At 38.8% G+C, this 18,316-nt stretch overlaps 1 protein-coding gene across 2 annotated transcripts in view; it reads right to left on the bottom strand.

The window, feature by feature from the left end:
- VAV3 (vav guanine nucleotide exchange factor 3) overlaps positions 1-18,316 on the bottom strand; it is a 398,245-nt gene that overhangs the window by 329,942 nt on the left and 49,987 nt on the right. The window contains exon 1 of one of the 2 annotated variants that reach the window (XM_029227384.1): positions 17,599-17,611. The exons of the other annotated variant lie outside the window; for it this stretch is intronic. Within the exon in view, the coding sequence (XP_029083217.1) occupies positions 17,599-17,607 (9 nt within the window). The 5' untranslated portion in view covers positions 17,608-17,611. Of the gene's footprint in view, positions 1-17,598; positions 17,612-18,316 lie in introns of those variants that run through there. 2 annotated transcript variants of the gene reach the window in all.

The following is an 18,316-nucleotide window of genomic DNA, read 5'->3' as shown; positions in this document are numbered from 1 at the left end:
GAAGTTTCACAGCCATGTTGCTGGCTCCAAAGACCACACCTCTAACAACTAAGATAGTCTGTCTCCTACGTAGCAGACTCTGCCCCAAGCCAGGGAGCTGGCAGCCACAAATCCTACCCTCCAAGGGAGGACAGTCCTGTGAAAGAGAGAAATGAATGCACAGAAAGTGCATTGCAATCCCAGTGTAGTAAGTCCAGAGGCAAGCACTGGGTTAGTGAGAGCACAAGGGAATTGCTCCATCCAGTGAAGGAGGCAGGTTGAGATTCATTCCTCCAAGGAAGTGGCTGAACTGAGTGTCAGAGGATGAACAAAAGGTCATGAGAAACCATATGGTGAGAAGCAAAGGCCTGGCCTTTTGGAGGAAATGCAGAAACTCACATGGCCTCCACAATGAGTGCAGGCAAGAGAGCAAGAGATGAATGAGGCTGGAAAAGTCGGCCAACACCAGATCCCAACTGGAACTCAGAACTCATCTCTCCAAAAGCACAAGGCAGTGCCTCATAATAATGCCTATGACTCTACAAACAGTGAGTGTAAACATGTATGCCCCAGGTGTGGCACTAAGCACATCTGTGAAGAATCTCAGTTAATATACAACAACCCTATGAGGAAGACACTATTATTCCATTCTATCCATAAGGCATTGAGAAAAAGTAAATAACCCAAGGTCCTGGTAGCTAAGAAGTAACAGAACCAGATCCAAGCCCTGCCAGGATTCTTTCCTGCCAAGCTGTGTGGTCTCCATGGAGCATGGGTGTGGGGAAGCTCTACAGCAGGATTAGGACCTGACTACAGGTGCCTATGACTTAAACAGACTTGGGGTCTGCCCTAAGGAAAGCCTAGGAAGACATCACTCCACAGGAAAATATTACAGCCACTTCAACTATTGGATGTCCTTTATTCTCCTTTGCCCCAAAAGATTTAAGAAATCTAAGAGGACTGAGCTAAGATGGGTTCTGTACAGTGGATGATTTCCAAAAATGCTTTTGTCTTCCTACGAATCTCATTCACCTAGACTTGTACTTTCTACCTTCAATTCTGCCCATGCTGGAAACTCTGTCACACTGTTCCCCACAGTTCACTCCCCGTAACACACATCCCAGAGATCATACTATTATATTTGCCACTGCACTGCACCAGGATTCAGTATAAACTAAAATTTTTAAAAAACAAAAAACAAACGCATACTTGGGGAAAACTTTAAAAAAAGAGGATTTTTTAAAAAAATACAACAAAAACATACACCTGAAAACATTACACTAACAAATGTTCTACCAGTTATACTTTTTCAAAAGCAAGAAAATAAGTTCAATTTGCCTTCCTTAAATACAAGCTATTAAGTTAAACTAGAAACAGACAGCATATCTGTTAGTGATTTTTTTTTTTTTAAACATCTTGGCCGTGACCAGGGATTGAACTCAAGCCATGGCAGTGAAAGTGCTGAATCCCAACCACTAGACCACCAGGGAACTCCTCTGTTAGTGCTTTTTCATGAGTCTAAGAAAACTCTTCTTGGAGGTGTGCCCACAATGCAAGGCTCTGGACCAAATCCACACCTTGGTCAATGTCATAGCATGGGCCTGGGGCCCCGCCCTTCACTACGGAGGCTCCTTAAGCCCAGCCAGTGAGCAGCAATCACCGTGACTGCCAAGCAGCATATTTCAGGAAAGCTCTGGGAAGCCAGTTTCTAACTGAATCACTTTGATCATCAACTAAATTTAGTACAGTTGACCCTTGAACAACACGGGTTTGAACCATGCAGGTCCACTTACACAGGGATTTTTTTCAATAGTAAATACTGTAATACTGTACAATCCGTAGTTGGTTGAACCCAAGGATGTGGAGGAACCTCAGATACAGAGGAACCCTGCGATACAGAGATTTCCATATGGGAGGACCCTCGGATAAGGAGAGCCGACTAGAAGTTATACGTGGATTTTGACTGCGGGGAGGGTCAGCGCCCCAACCCCTAAACTGTTCAAGGGCCAACTGAACTTTTTTTTGGCTATAGTGGCCTACCAAGTGAATGTTGTTAAAACAGCAATATCAAGTACACTCTTATAAATAAATCTAGTTTGAGAAAACCTAAATTCTAACATTCTGTCCTTCTACCACCACAATAAATGCCTCCCAAATCCCCATATTGGAATATCCAAATTACATCTCTCATACTGCCTTTCACAAAGAAGATTTTTTTAAATACTTTACCAGCCTCATGTCTTCATTTTCAGTCCAAAACCCTTGCTGTTCACATAAAGCCAGGGCCACAAGATACCCCAACGCACACACCACCCACTTAGATACTTGGGTGTATCAGACACTTGGCTTTCTGATGTCTCCTGACCCCACTTTGTTTGACCTCCTTACCAAAATGACATACATTTAAATTTTTCCAGCACACCTTTAATTTTTTCAGTTCATTTTCTGCTTTGTCATTTCTTTGTGTTACAATGAAGTGGGCAAGTCACATTGTTAAATTTGAAATAATTATTAATTTTATAAAATACCAGATTATCTGGGCTCTAGCCAGTCTGTTAACCTCAAAATTTTGGGATATCCTTAGGCGTACACTTAACAAGAATCCTGTTAATTCCTGTATATAAAGTATATATAATAAAATGATTAATGGCTGCTTTATAACTTCAGCAACATTATTATACCTACTGGTATAACGAAGTAATACGGAGAACATTGTTATTAACCATATACTGTCATATCAACTTTGTTGAAAGAAGTCATCTGTGGTGCAACTAAAACTGAAGTGTGACACACTTCCCCAAGTAATTTGAACTTCAGAAAACAGAGGCAGTTTAGAGAAAAGACTTTTCTCTAAATGTTTAAACTGCCATTCAGATCTGCAGCATGTTTAGCTCTAGACTAAGCAACCTACTCCCCTTCTTCCCTCACTCCAAAGGAGAACATCACTTTCTTTTTTCTTAGTGCCTTTCAGTAGGCTTCTTCTGCACACTGAACAACTTTGAACAAATCTGAATAACTTTGGAACAAAATTATTCTCATATAGATCACTGGAGTTTGTTTGTATTTTTTTGCCAAATTACATTCTATTTTCTGCCCACATTTCTAACCTCTCTAATTGTTATTCTATCTGCATATTAGAATAACAATTAGAATAGAATAAATTATTCTATCCCACACCCCCTCCCAATTTAGCATCCTCCCAAATTTTATGCAAACTGTATGTATCACTTCTGATTTTATTACTTGACAGAGAGACGTCTTTATGATTTATGCTTCAGGTTTTAGCTCTGCCCACGATTTCACAATATATTTTATTAAAATAAAATTGTAGTTTTTTCTGAGTTAAATAAGGGTACGTAGAATTTGCACTAAAACCATGGTATTATCAAGAACTGAACTACAGGTGAGATTTTGATCTGACTTATAAACGTTATCTGTATGCTTACACACACGCATGCACACACATGATTATTTTTTCCAATAAATACCACTACTTCTATATAATACTTCCTTCTGGAAGTACTAACCAAGTAGAATACTAAACCAAGAAGAAATATATCTTAATTAAGTACAGAAAATGCTCCTTGGTCTTTCCTTTTTCCCACCTTTTTTTTAGCTTCCCAGTAAACTTTTCATCTCTAAATCCAGGAGATTTGTCCTCTGTTTAGAAAACCTGTTAATCAAACAATCGCTAATACTTCTCACCACACCTTTCCTGAGCTCAATATCAAATTAACAGTGTTTTATTTCCAGGGGCAATAGAAAAATCTAAAAGGAAAAAATAAATGGATGTATTAACCCAAGTTGTTAATTCCCACAGCCGGGTACATTTAGTCTTCCTTTTTTGAGTCAAATCTCCCACTGAACTTCTGCAAACTCAAATCTGTCCCCAACTTAGTCTTTTTCCTACCAAAGAATTTAAAATACTTTCAGGTCATACAATTTAAACAGACTGTACTACATCACTCTAGAACTGTCTTCTCTGTAAATAGATGTTCATTGGTTGTTTCTTCAGCAGTAGTTACCCACTGTCACCCTAATCTTATAAGGCAGTTGTGGACTGGGTTTTTGTTTTTAATTTTATTTTTTATCTAACACCAATTGAAATGCTATTGTATGATTTTTGAATAGTCATCTGTAAGTATAGTTCCCTCTGCCTCAAATGGCATTTCCATAGGAGGACCACTGTCCTGATTTACCATGGATGATCTTTAAGCCCTATTGTCCTGCTACAATTACTGATAATGTTCCTATCATTTAAAAAAAGTTGTTTGTACAATAAATTACATCACCATTCCTCTTCTTCCTCTTCCTAAAACATCCCTCACCCTTCACAACACAGCATTCATGTGTTAAGGCTTCCCTGGCAACTCCAGGGAGAGCTGGTCATTCTCTCCTCTTGTTACATCACTTTAATCATATATCTTTCATGAAGTGTACCATATTGTATAGTAACAAGATTTGATTCTTTATTCATTATTATATGTCCCAAACACAGACTAACACAGTGCAAGTGTTGTATATGTATACACACACATACACACACATATACAGGAATACACACATTCATTCATATACACACACACAATATACACACACAATAGACACTGGATACAAAGGGGAATAAGAACTAGGAACAAAGTACCTGGATGTAAATCCTGGCTCTGCCATCAAGAATTATGTGGTTGTAAGGAAGTCATTTAGTGTAATGATTAAGAAAGGGTTCAGAGGTCAGAAAGTCCTGCAGTCAAATGACCCATCCACTGGCCAAGTGAACTTCGGAAACTTACTTGACTTCTCTAAGCTCCTGAGTTTAAATTGTAGACAAATTCTATCTTCCTCATAGGACTGTACTTATTTTAGTGAAATTATGCATGTTAAGCATAATTTTAGTAAGTATTCCTAAATATAGCTTATTGCTTTTTATAATAAAGTGATATGCCAATGAAATAAAATACATTCCTAATTTTATATGATTAATATGTCATTATGGAATACCATTGTTAGCAGAATTATCATTATTAGGTAATCACTTAACCCATATGAGTCTTGGTTTCTCCATTTATAAAATGGGGATAATCATACTTCCCTACAGGTCTGTTGTATTAGGTGAGATAATCTATGAGAAATCTAAGTTCATTAATTCATTTCATTCATTAAGCACTGACTGAGTGCCTAAGTGTGAGGCATCATTAAAGACAGGCTGATGCCAAAGACACAAGGCTGATACAAGGATAGATGCCAAAGACAGAAGAGAAGATAGACAAGCCCCTTCTCCCAGGGAGTTCACAGTCCAAGGATTAGCACTTAACCTTAAGGAGTTGTAGAAATGTAAGCATCATTACTATTCTCTTCACTTTCCTATAAACTTCCTTTCTCTGATGTTTCTGGTTCTCTCTCTCTCTTTCTCGCTCTCTCCCTCCCCCCCATTGTCTCTCTCTCTCTTTTTTTTTCAATTTCTTCAACCAAATTCTCTTGCTATCTGAATTTAGGCAATATTTAAAATGTTACTTAACTTGTGCAAAAAAAAAGGACAAAAAGTGAGTTATGAAATCAGTAGGGGACAGACTATCTATCTATCTATATAAAGACTGCAATAAATGCACTGAATTAATACACATTCATTAAAAATGATAAGGATCCCATGAAATTCTTTTGTGAATGAATATTTTTTCCTTGGATTTCTACAAATCAAGTATTAGGCTTGGTCATTTCATTCTCAGGCTCTTGAGCTTAAAGAAGGCAAAGATACTCTTTTCTTGGCCTAGTTTTTCCCCATTCCTATACCTATTTTATTTTTCCAGATTTATTAAGATATAACTGATGTAACTTTGTGTAAGTCTAACATGTACAACATGGCAATTTGATACACTTACATATTGCAAAATGATTACTACCACCATAAAGTTAGCTATCACTTCCATCATGTCACATAATTACCATTTCTTTTTTTGTCCTATACCCATTTTAAGAGTCAGCATTAGTATTCCAAGATTAGCTTTACTTGTCTCTTTCCCAGGTGCCTGCCTGCGTGGCATTTAGGACTAGGCTAAGTGCTATGTGGGCTCTAGTCCATGGCTAATAAAAAGGATCTTCCAGATGATTCTGGATGGAAACTAGAATAGTTCAACCAAAACCAGGAAGTGCAAAAAATTTTTAATGTATTTATAGTAAAAAAAAAAACTTGGTCAAGTTGCTAAAAGCTCAAGTGTCACCCTACAAATAATACTCATGTGTCAGATGTTCGTACTGTCGGTTATCCTGTCACTGAACATTTTCATTTTTAGCACTGTAATTTTCTTTTAGAACATATTCTGTGTGTAAGACTCTATTAAAAAATTCAAAATAATTTTTCTATTAATATTTTGCTAGACTAAATGTTTGCTTCTTTTTAAAGTTTGATTTTTATATGTCTAGAAAAACACTTTTCCCATGAGTAGTCATCTCCAACTTTATAATAAAAATCACAAGGTAAAAGAGTGTTTGCTTAAATGTAATCTATTTTTGCAGAACCCATGTGCTCTTCTGAGAAAGATTATCTGGAACCTCTTTTTAAAAGATCAAATGCCAAATATGGCATTCTTCTTATTCACCATATCCAACTTTTTTCCTAAGTAGGTGTCTATATGCATTAATATTCCCCCACAAGATCATAAAACGACAAAGTTCCCACATGACATAAATGTCAAGGCGTGTCATCTGCTATTGTAAAAATAATGCAGGAATCAGAATAATATTAGTAGAACTAACGTTTATACAGGTCTTACACTTCATGCCAGGCACTATTCTAAGCATGAGTGTGTGCACACCCACACATACACACTCCTCCAATCCTCCCATTAATTCTTGAGTTAACTATCCCCATTCTACAGATGAAGAAACAGAGGCAAAGAAACGTTAAACTCTTGTCCGAGGTCACACAGTCAATAAGTAAAGGGAGCAAGGGTTTAAACTGAGGCAGCATGCCTTCAAAACTACTACTCTAACCACCACATTATTCTAACAGCACAGGAAAGAAAACTTTAGGTGCTTGCCCAGTTTACTGACTTCTGTATACTCTTAAAAGACTTATAATAAAAAGAGTAACCTTATTTACATTCTATTGAATAGTAATCTCATTGATTGTGTGTCCTATTTGCTCAAAAATCAGTTATGTATAGACTTTTGCATACTTCTGCACAACTGTTAAATTTTATATCTAGTAAACATGAATCACACAGAAATATAAAAACTATTCTTACTGTGCATATGAGGCTCACAGGAATTTACCCACGAAGTGATTCAGCAGAGGAGTGCTGCTGCATAGAGAGGTGTGTAGTAAAGTGACACTGGAAGTGTCATGCATTTGCTCCAGCAGGGATCCATTCTCTCCTGGGACTCCATATAGGAAGTGACTCTCCCTGTCAGAGCAGGGGCCTCACAGTCCCTCCTCCTCCTTGGCCACAGCACATGCAGGACTCTGATTCCACCAGGACAGCACAGACACATAATGTTCAGGTCAGGAAGCCAGAGAACTGCAGAACCACAGAGCCATTTCTATAAACTATTAGGAGGCAAACTGCATTTGGCACAAGATACCAGATATAAATCAAGTGCTAAAAAGAAATCAATTGAGAAAGCTCTCTCTCCACTTAGAGACTTAGACTTCACTTGAACATGTCCTTAAACTGGCCTTTGGAAAAAGACAAGCATGCAGAGTGCCCCCAACCCCGTCTCCACTCAAGAACTATGTGCCTCATCCAATATCATCAGGATCACCACTGCCTTTACTCATCAAATTAACTGCATAGCAGCCAATATTACCAATTTGATGTCTTAAATGCTGTGTATATTCGCTCTATTTAGTGTACAGCTTTTATTGTTCAATGTTAGTCAATGGAAAAAAAAACTTACATAAAACTTTAAGGTATTTACTCACAAATTTGCTCCCATTTAATTTTTATTTACTATAAAGTCCTTTAGTTCCTCAAGTATAAAATCTCCTACCACAAAGAAACTTATGAACCCAAGCCTAATATACCATAATGGGGAGGGGGGGTGGTATTGGGGGCATGTGCTTCTATATGGTGTTTGTAATCTTACCTTTAAAAAAGCTGATATTCAGTTATTAGTCAGGGATACAATCTCTAAAAAATTATGTTTATAAGAATATTAGATTCTATTTATAACCCCTTTCCAGACCTATAACCCACTGTTTTTTATTATGTATTAGAGAGGGAATATGATGCACTTGCAACTTAGTCTACAATTTAGGCTATACATGAGACTAAAGAGTTTGACTCTTTTTAAGAGTTTGACTCTAAATATTGATCAGATCCTCAAAAAGCCCCTCCCGAGAAATGGACAGGAAAAGAAATTTACTCTGTACAAGACACTGCTTGGCACTCAACAGGTATAAGGGGGAAAAAAAACAGACTGACCCAAAGAAATCTAAAACCTTCTGAAAGGCTTAAACCAGTACACAGAGCGCCATAACACAAGGAACAGGAAGCAGCCATGACAGCTGTCCATAGTGCTAAAGATCCAAAGCCACTGCCACAGCACCAAGAATTCCCACAGCGGAGGCTGGTGGTGTTTTTGCATCTCTGTTGCCTAGAGAGACACAATGATTCATATATGTTTAATGAACTAAATTAATAAATGCTTTTGACTATTTCACCAACAACATAAGGAAAGAGAACTGTGTCTTAAAAGATCAGCTTTTCTTTGCAGGGGAAACCCAAAGAATCGGAAAAGCAGAGAAAGGGGGGGAAAAAGCAGAGAAAGGACAAGGAGAGGCAGATATGAGGAGCAACAGGGGAGGGAGCAGCAGCAACGTGGACGGCAGGGGCGTGTGGACAGCAGGGGCGCGCGGACGGCAGGGGCAACGTGGACGGCAGGGGCGTGTGGAAAGCCGAGGAAGCCGATACCCGAGGAAAGGGAGGAGGTGAGGCAGGAAGGGGCTACCCGCACAGCGACAAGGATCCCACAGTCCCAACTACGTCCGGAGGCCTTTATCCTACTGGACAGCAAGTCACATCATTCAACCTCGTGTCGCACATCATGGGCACACATCCTGCTTATTGCACAACAGCTCATAAGTGCAAATCGTGGTGGGTCCTCAGAACTGCTTATCTGAGCCCTCCTGGTGGTGCTTCTAGCATTACGAGACTATACCCTTCCCACGTTGATGGTGTTAGAATCACTCCTCTCTTTTATAAAATGAAGGTGACAGAAGACAATAAGACATTTTCTATGATTTTATAACTGCCCTTCCTTGGTACAACTGTCCCCCCCACCAACGTTTTCCCCACACTGGTCAATAAAATCCAGCTTCTCAGAACCACTTTTGTATGTCACATTTTAGAAATTTTTTTTCATTAAAAGGAAAAAAAAAAGTTTAAAATACGAGTAAGTAAACCCTTACCTAACTTGGAAACTATTAGGTATTATGTTTTATTCCCAAGTGATTTTATAGATAAAAGACACTTTATTATTCTTGTGAATAAAGAATGTCAGTACAATTTGGAAAAAACTGATAAAATCACTGACATTATTAAGTTTAAAAAGCAAAAAAGCAGATAAAACTCAACACCTGTAGAATGACCTCATTTTGTAAAATATGTGTAGGTGGGTGTGAGCATGTGAACACATATACATAACACATGCATATATACATGTAAACTTGTGTGGAAGTACCTACAATAAATTCGATAATGGTTACCTCTGGGTAGTAAGACTTCATCTTACCTCCACTTTCCTCATAAATAGAAATCACTTTTATAAGTAGATGTATTCTTCAACTACAAGTTTGAAAAATAAAGCTGTTTTACCTTTGGAAAAATAATTATATGAGAAAAAAATAACAGGAGAAAATAATATTTATCATCAACTCCCTGAAGAAATAGTGAGTTTCCACCATGGCCAGTGGCCTTCTGAGTGAAGCATGGTTCTTCTCCCCTATATGCCAAGCCTGGTAGACAAGCATCTCTTTATAAGTGCATTTAATACATCAGTTTACACTAATAATGAAAAGATGACTTTCCTAAAATAAAGATTTCAACCTCTAGGGTCCCTGCAGGGCAATAGGAAACAGTCAGCAGATTCCTGGCTTATTATGTTTTATTATACTTAACAACTCAAATACTTCATAGCGCTGGGAATTTTGTTGGTATTTAAAATATATCTCCTGTAGGGCTTCCCTGGTGGCGCAGTGGTTGAGAGTCCGCCTGCCGATGCAGGGGACACAAGTTCGTGCCCCGGTCCGGGAAGATCCCACATGCCACGGAGCGGCTGGTCCTGTGAGCCATGGCCGCTGAGCCTGCGCGTCCGGAGCCTGTGCTCCGCAGCGGGAGAGGCCACAACAGTGAGAGGCCCGCATACCGCCAAAAAAAAAAAAAATAAATATATATATATATATGTATGTATCCTGTAAAACACATCTACAGAAAACACATCTTCCATAAATATCTAAATAAAATGTGCATGCACTGGATTATATATTATACATGAATACAAATAACTGAATGTTATATTTGGATGTGTCCTGTAATGAAGAAACAAGCACTAAACACCTTTTAAACTATTCTATACAGTGTAAATCAATTTGAAAATGGTCTTTTGAGTAATGGGAGGATTCTTCATCCTATCACAAAATTAACAAATCAGCATTTCAGTCTGAGAAAGGAAGACACTCAGGCCATCTGTGAACAAATACCCTCTGAGTACTGAGGACGCAGAGATGAACCAGACGCAAGGCCGACCCTCAAGGAGCTTATTATCCATCAGGGAAACAAACACACAAACAAATACAAGTTCAATAAGATGGTTCAAGTAATATGATGAAGATGATGGAAGTATGTACATGGTTCTCTAAGGGCACAGAGAACAGAACGGTTATTCTACCTAGAAGGGAGGGGTCAGAAAAGTTTCCTAGAGAACTTTTTCAATGCAATTATTATTTCTCACAGATGAATTATGATGGCATCTATTTCTTTCACTAAGGGCTCAGAAAGAGTGTCAAGGGCACAGTCACATAGATACAGTAACACAAAGAGCCTAGAGGTGAGCTGACAGAGGTAAGTAGCCATCCAGTCACGTCATTCGCTCGATGTCATTTTCGAGCACTTAAGTTCTGTGAAGGTGCTGAGTAAGGCACGGTTCCCTCCTCAAGAACTGAACAGCCCACTGGAGAAGAGACACGGGGACAAATCATCACAATACAATTTGGTAACGGCTATAATAGGGAATACAGGAGATGACAGTTAATTACACAGTGAGAGTTCAGGGAAGGCTGAAGAAACGAGCAGCCATGCTTGAGCTCTGAGGACAGGAAAGAGTTCACTCAGTGAACTTTCTGAGGCAGTAGGATGTATCGTATCAGGGCTGAACAACGTCCTTTGTACTGTCACTTCATCATCCTTAGCTCACTCTATGAAATAGGTATTGTTCCCATTTTCCAGGTGAGGTACATGCGGTTAGACAGGTGAAGTGACCTGTCCAAAGCCAAACTAATAATAACAGGTGAGGCTGGGTTATGAAAGCAGATCAAAATTCTTACTTGGCTCCTTTGGCTTTTCCCAGACAGGTAAGCAGAAAACGTAAGGCTTACTTATCTTGACTGGTTTCAACCAGGAATCTCCTTTAGGTCTTTCAACAGTTCTCTCTCCATAAAATTTCTATTTCTTCTATAGGTTCATACATTTTCAGCATACTTATTATAAATATCAGCAGGCATTTGTAACTCACTAAAATTATCTCTACTTCCTCCACTTTTCAAGAAACTCAAACCTGCTCTAGACACACTGCAAAGTAAAACTCAACTCTTGATATTTCCAATAACTGAAACAGTTATCTATGGATAGACATCCATTTGTTACATAGCATATAAGCTACAGTACTTAGGCAACCCACTAAAAATTAACAAGGTATGTGAAGCGAAAACATGATACAGTGTAGTCACAAAGTAACACTAGCTACAAGTTATGCACAGGAGGTGAAAGTTATCTGAATGTCCCCACCACTGCATGCAAATTTTATATTTTCCCTACGTTTTTCTGGGAAAAAATGTCTGTGCTACTGGTTGGAAGTCATCAGTGCAGTACCTAAAAGTTGTTTTTAGGTCTTCACCATTAATAGGTAGAGATGAGAAGTTTTCTTTTCCACACAAACAGTGAAATGTCACACCTCATAAAACCTACACATTGAGGGGACCACACTGTATCAGACCCACATCCAATCTGTTGTCAAGACAAGTCTCTGAACTGTGAGAGTGTAAGAGTTAATGCGTATAGTCTTGTTACAGAATGACCACTGCCTCTAAACCACAACTAAAGACTGCTAAAATAAGCAGTGTGATTGACACTATTTTTCTAAATGGCCTTATAAAAGATCTTCTGAAATAGCTATCTTCACCATGACATGAAGAAAAGTTGACAGTTAACAGAGGTTACAACATCACAGTAGGGACTTTGGGGCCTCTGTGAACTTACCAGGCTTATATCTTACACACAACTATTTATGTTGTTGTTGTGTGATTAAACTCCCAGGAAAATGGTCCACAAGTTCTCTATTCACTCAGTCTCATGTTGTTAATAAATTTTTTCTGCCTTGTGTGTTCTAAGTAAATACAATTTCTATAAAGCCATCTGCTTTATAGCAGAGACTCAGTAATAACTGTGTCACCCACTTACACATAAAATCAAACTGCCAATAAAATTCGTGATGCTGTACTTAATAAAGATTACTAGACTGTAAATACATGTAAGTCAGACCACCAGGGGAAAGTATGACTATAAAAACTGATGATATGACAAGAGAAAGATCATTTATATTGACTGGGCACCCAGGCAATATATCTGACAATTTACCTGGGTTATTACACAGCACTTGGGGGCAAGTAATATCCAGTCTCTCTCCCATGATCTACTAGCTATACAATTATTGATCTATGGGTCCCAGGATATTTTACATTTTCAAAAAAACTCACAGGAATACTCCATATCTTTCATATACCGCATGCACTACTGGCTCAAATTAGTATGCAGTTCCAACACTAGATCACACTGCATTCCTTTCAATGACACATCTTTGTGAAGCTGGATATTCAGCATTTGCTGCGATTTAAAAAAAATAATACAGTTGACCCTTAAACAAAGCGGGGGTTAGGGACACGGACCCTCAGTGTAGTGGAAAGTCAGATTATTACTTTAGAGTCAGCCTTATGTGACTGTGGTTCCACATCCATGCATTCAACCAACCACAGATCGTATAGTCCTGTAGCATGTACTTAGAGAAAAATGATCTGCATATAAGTGGTCTCACACAATTCAAACCTGTGTTGTTTGAACGGCAACTGTGCAGCACATCAATGAGTCTGGAACAGGAAACGAGGATATAGTGATGTGTAACCTTATTCCAAGATTTGAGAAGCTGTGTAGTGACCAACAGGCATACACATCCCATAGCAAGTAATTGTTGAGTATATACAAAATAAAATTTATTTTTCCTTTCAATTTATGTGTATTCTTTCTTTTCAAACAACTGTGAAGTTGTCTAGAGCTAACTACTTAAAAACAAAAATGCTAGGGTTTTTTGTTTTGTTGTTGTTTTGACCTAGGAGTGAAATGGAAAACAAAAATCACAGACGCTAAATGTGCTGTAAACTGAGAAAGTCTGAGAACCTCTGCTGTAGATGGATTCTAACCTTTCAAGCCAAAGGACAGGAGGCTGAACTGAGGGTCTCTAGAGGGTTACCTAGTTTTCTGAGCTAAGTTTCTAAACTGATTGATAGAAAGGCCACCTGTGACTGAATGTACACCATCATTTCACATTATCAGTGTAATGGATGACAACGTAGCTGTTACCATGTTTCCCACCCTTACACTGACTTTGCCCATCATCCATTCTGTGCCACTTGTCTAAATACGACGATTAATATGATGTATAATTTTTCTTTCACATTCAGGAAGAATAAAACACATTTCTTTTTGGTAACAGCCCATCTCCCACCTTTTCAACAACTGCCACGCATAGAAGTACTGCTAGACAATAAGCACACAAGGGGGTTTAGGTGAATTTCCTCTGTAGTATGCATTTAATCTGTAAGTAGACTGTTAAGATTTTCTCTTGTTTTCTACACATTTGAGGTCCTACATGTTCAAACCTTCAAGAAAATATTTATGAAATTTTCCTAAAATTTATGAAATTATGCCAAGTATACATCAACTGCCATGAGATTATAAATCTTATTATATAGAAGGCAGTAGGATGCCAATGAAATTAAAATTAAGAAAACAACCTTCACTAACATATTTGTAGAATCTCCTGAAATGAGGCAACTTGCTTATATATAGTCATACTCATGTTTGCCGAACCAAATAAAGAACTTATTAATAATTTCCCAGCCAGAGATACTGATATTATCATGCTAAGGGATAAATCCCAATGGCTAACATATCTGCATTATTAAACTAGTCTTAGGTTAAAACTGTAAAGGCAGAACTGAAATGAAATCATCTACTAGTGTAAAACCGTTTCACTGACCAGGCAGAGCTAAAGGTGATCGATCGTCTTCCTTCTCAACAAGGTCAGGTGTTACACAAAAAGGAAAGACAAGTCAAAATTAACGTGTGGAAATGTGCTGTTAAGAAAAAACAAAAGAGAGAGAGAGAGAGGTAGCAGGATATTTGATTTTTAAAATATCTGAGCAGTTGGTCTAGAAGAAAAAGCACCTTAGGTCTTTCAGAAGAAAACCAGCATCCCCGAAAGGATTCTTCTGACAGCAGGAAATGTCTGCAGCTGTATCAAAGGTTTGAGCAAATGATGTTTGAAGTAATGAATGGAAAACAAAGTCTGTGAACAACAAATACCATCCTTTCCAGAGATGTGTTACTCACTCCAAAAGACTTCCTAATCAGCCCTCAATGTGATGCCCAGGGATGAAAGCAGAAAGGAATATGCGTTAATGATGAGGGCTTTGGAGGCAGAAAGGCCCTGGTATGACCTCCAGCTCTGTTACTTATAAGCTGTGGGGTGCCAGGCAAATGGTAAAATCTCTCTAACCTCTAATGGAAATTATAACAACACCAATCTTACAGGGTGGTGTGAAGAGGGCAGTCACCTCACAAACTTACCGCAGAGGCTAGAGCAGAGCCTGCATCTTTAGGACCATCTCACAGCTTCAACTAGAAAGTGAAAAAACTGATTCCTCTCCTTTAAGTTTGTTCAAAGACTCCATCTACCAGAAATTCCTATCTTAACATCCCCCTGCCATCTCAAACTAAGCATAGCTAAAACTGAACTCACATTTCATGAGACCCAACACCTCCATTTATGTTAAAAAAAAGGAAATTGGGGATTTCCCTGATGGCGCAGTGGTTGAGAGTCCGCCTGCTGATGCAGGGGACACGGGTTCGTGCCCCGGTCCGGGAAGATCCCACATGCCGCGGAGCGGCTGGGCCCGTGAGCCATGGCCGCTGAGCCTGCGCGTCCAGAGCCTGTGCTCCGCAACGGGAGAGGCCACAACAGTGAGAGGCCCGCGTAACGCAAAAAAAAACCCAAAAAAACAAAAAAGGGAAATTGATTTGCCTCACCCTCCCACCCTTATGACCTTAAAATCATTCTCAACCTCCTTGTGCTCTCAGTCACACCCAAGCCATCACCAGATCCTCCTGACCCTTTGTATCTGCCTCACGCTACTCCTTTGCTTTCCACCCCTGTTCCCCCGTCGCCCTGCAGCGGGATCCTCTACTCCTTTCACTGTCAGCCTCTGCTTTTGGCTTCTTCTCAGCTAACCTATCTCAACTGGAACTGTAGATAACACGTTTCACTTACAACTTTCTGTCACACAATACTTTCCTCTTTCTTCTACAAAATCAGTTCCAATAAGAACTTGTGGTGCCGTCTCCACTCCGGGCCACTGAACGGACACTGCCCACCCACATGGCCCCTTTGTGTGAATCAGAAAAGGCACCCTTCCTTCCTCATGATACTTTATTTCCATCTGCTAGAAAAATTAGCTGAAGTACTTATATCATTTAAGAATGCCAGATTACTGCTGTACACCGAGATGTTGCTCTAAATAAGTGCTAAAGTGTGATGCAATTGAATGACGAGCAGCAGGTGTGACAGCCATCATGCACAATCATACACAATGTGGTGTCCTTGTTTCCTTGGTTCTTTTCTAGTACTGACCCCCGTCCCCGTGTCATCCACACTCTCCAACTGAAACAAAATTCACCAATGACATCCCAATTGCCAAATATGATGGCTGAATTTTTATTTCTTTTCTTACTTGACTGCTGTATAATTCTGCATTGTGATCACTGTAACTTTCCACTTTCTCCTGGATTTCTTCCTACCCCTCTGACAACTGTCTCACAGTTTCACTTACTGTCTTCTGCCCTTTCTGCAATATAAATGTCACACCTCAGGGTTCCATCCTTGCCCTTTTTATCATATATACAACCTCGGTCATGACTTCAATGACTCCCAAAGAAGCCCAGGTGTCCCATCTATATTCCCTACTGATACTGCCTATTACAATTTCCCTCTAATATATACCAGAATAGTGAAGTCACTATTCTCGACATCTCCTAAGCTAGAAAGATCAGAGACACTTCAAGTTCATTCTGTACTTATTCACTCAAGAAATATCTGAGTGTGTACTGTATACCAAGATGATGTTCCAGACACTTCGAATATATCAATGAACAAAAAATGGATAAAAGAACAATTTCTCTACCATCACGAAACATTAATTTTACTAGGGGGTAGATAAGAGAAGCAGACAATAATAAACATGTTAATTAAATGTAATATAATTATTCATTATATTCAATATTTATAGATAATGTTACAGCATGGTAATATGGGGGTAAAGGAAATTTTTTTACATTGGGTGCACAGGTAAGCCTCATCATAGAGATGATATTTGAGTGAAGGCTTGAAGTGGGCAAGAGAGTTGACCACATGGATATCTGGGGAACAAGCATTAGAGGCAGAAGGAATAGCCAATACAAGAGCCTTAAGGCAGGAATCTGCCTGGTATATTCAAGGAACATCAAGGAACCAGAGCAGGTGGAGCAGACAGACTACCTACATAAAAACTGTCACAAAACATACACAAATCTGTGATGTCTGTGGTGGGAACGAGCCCCTTGAAATGGAGTGCCTTGTACACTGCACGACCTGGTATGTCAGCCTTACCCAGAATTCGTCCTCTCCTCACTGTCTCAGGTCAACCCTCACTTTATATACCACTTTCTCAATGAGGCATCCCAACCCCAAATCATGGCCATCATCAAATTCTCTACACTCCTGTTTGCACATGGTTAACCACTGCTTAACACATATAAATACATGCTACCATCTATTTATATGTGTTTTTTCTTTCTAGATATAACCTTGATTATATCTCTGACTAGACTGAAAACTGCTATAGAGCAATACCTACCAAAGTGCCTTGTATATAGCAGTCTTATAATAACTGTTCATTGAGATGCTAAAGGTCCCTGACATTTAAAAATAAAATTCCAGAATACTTTTTGATAAATCAAACTTTATATCCACACCCAGATAACAATCTACTGAGCCAAGATACCACAATGATAAAGAAAATACTTTAAAAGGCATACTTACAAAGTACATTGATTTTTTCAGTTGATTCCATTTTATTGATTTTATGAAATAACTTAATCATTCATATTTCACTTCAGATAATAAATGGGTTTGATTTGGCTTTCTAAGATACAAAATCTTTAATCTTCCTAATAAAATTAAACCTTTAAAAAAAAAAGAAACAAAAATTAAGTATTCCCTTCTAATAAGGAAATAGTAAAGATACATGTAAAAATCAAAAGACCAGTAAATATATTCAAAGTCAAGCTTGGCTACCCATGTAAATACTAGATAAAAGCTGGTATTGTAGAGTTGATTTAAACACAGGTGAAGAATCTATTGAAGACCAGGGTTCCACCAGAATGTTGAGATTACCAATTCAATTTTGTGATACAATTTTATGATATTGTTCCTGTATATCATAAAAGGAAATCTCCTATAACAGAATCTGACCATTTTCTGATCACCTGAAGTCTTACCACCAATGATGAAGTGCTTATTCCTAGTGGATACATTGATGATCCCCCAGAAAGGCTTAGAGAGAGACCTTCCAGCAACCCCTGCCCATCAGAGCCACTTCCAGAAATGCAGAGGGCTTGTGATTGTAACCAGAAGTCACAACTCAGCCAAGCCTTCTTAATCACAGGATGGCTTCCTGAGGCCTCCTGTCTTGCTGCTGGAAATGGCCAGCAAGGAACACATGTCAAAGTGAGCTCTACAACTGGCAAGTCTCGTCTGA

Source organism: Monodon monoceros, unplaced genomic scaffold (genome assembly GCF_005190385.1).
Source record: "Monodon monoceros isolate NGI ecotype Baffin Bay Population unplaced genomic scaffold, NGI_Narwhal_1 Super_Scaffold_18, whole genome shotgun sequence".
NCBI lineage: Eukaryota > Metazoa > Chordata > Mammalia > Artiodactyla > Monodontidae > Monodon > Monodon monoceros.
This window is presented reverse-complemented; position numbering and strand designations above follow the sequence as displayed.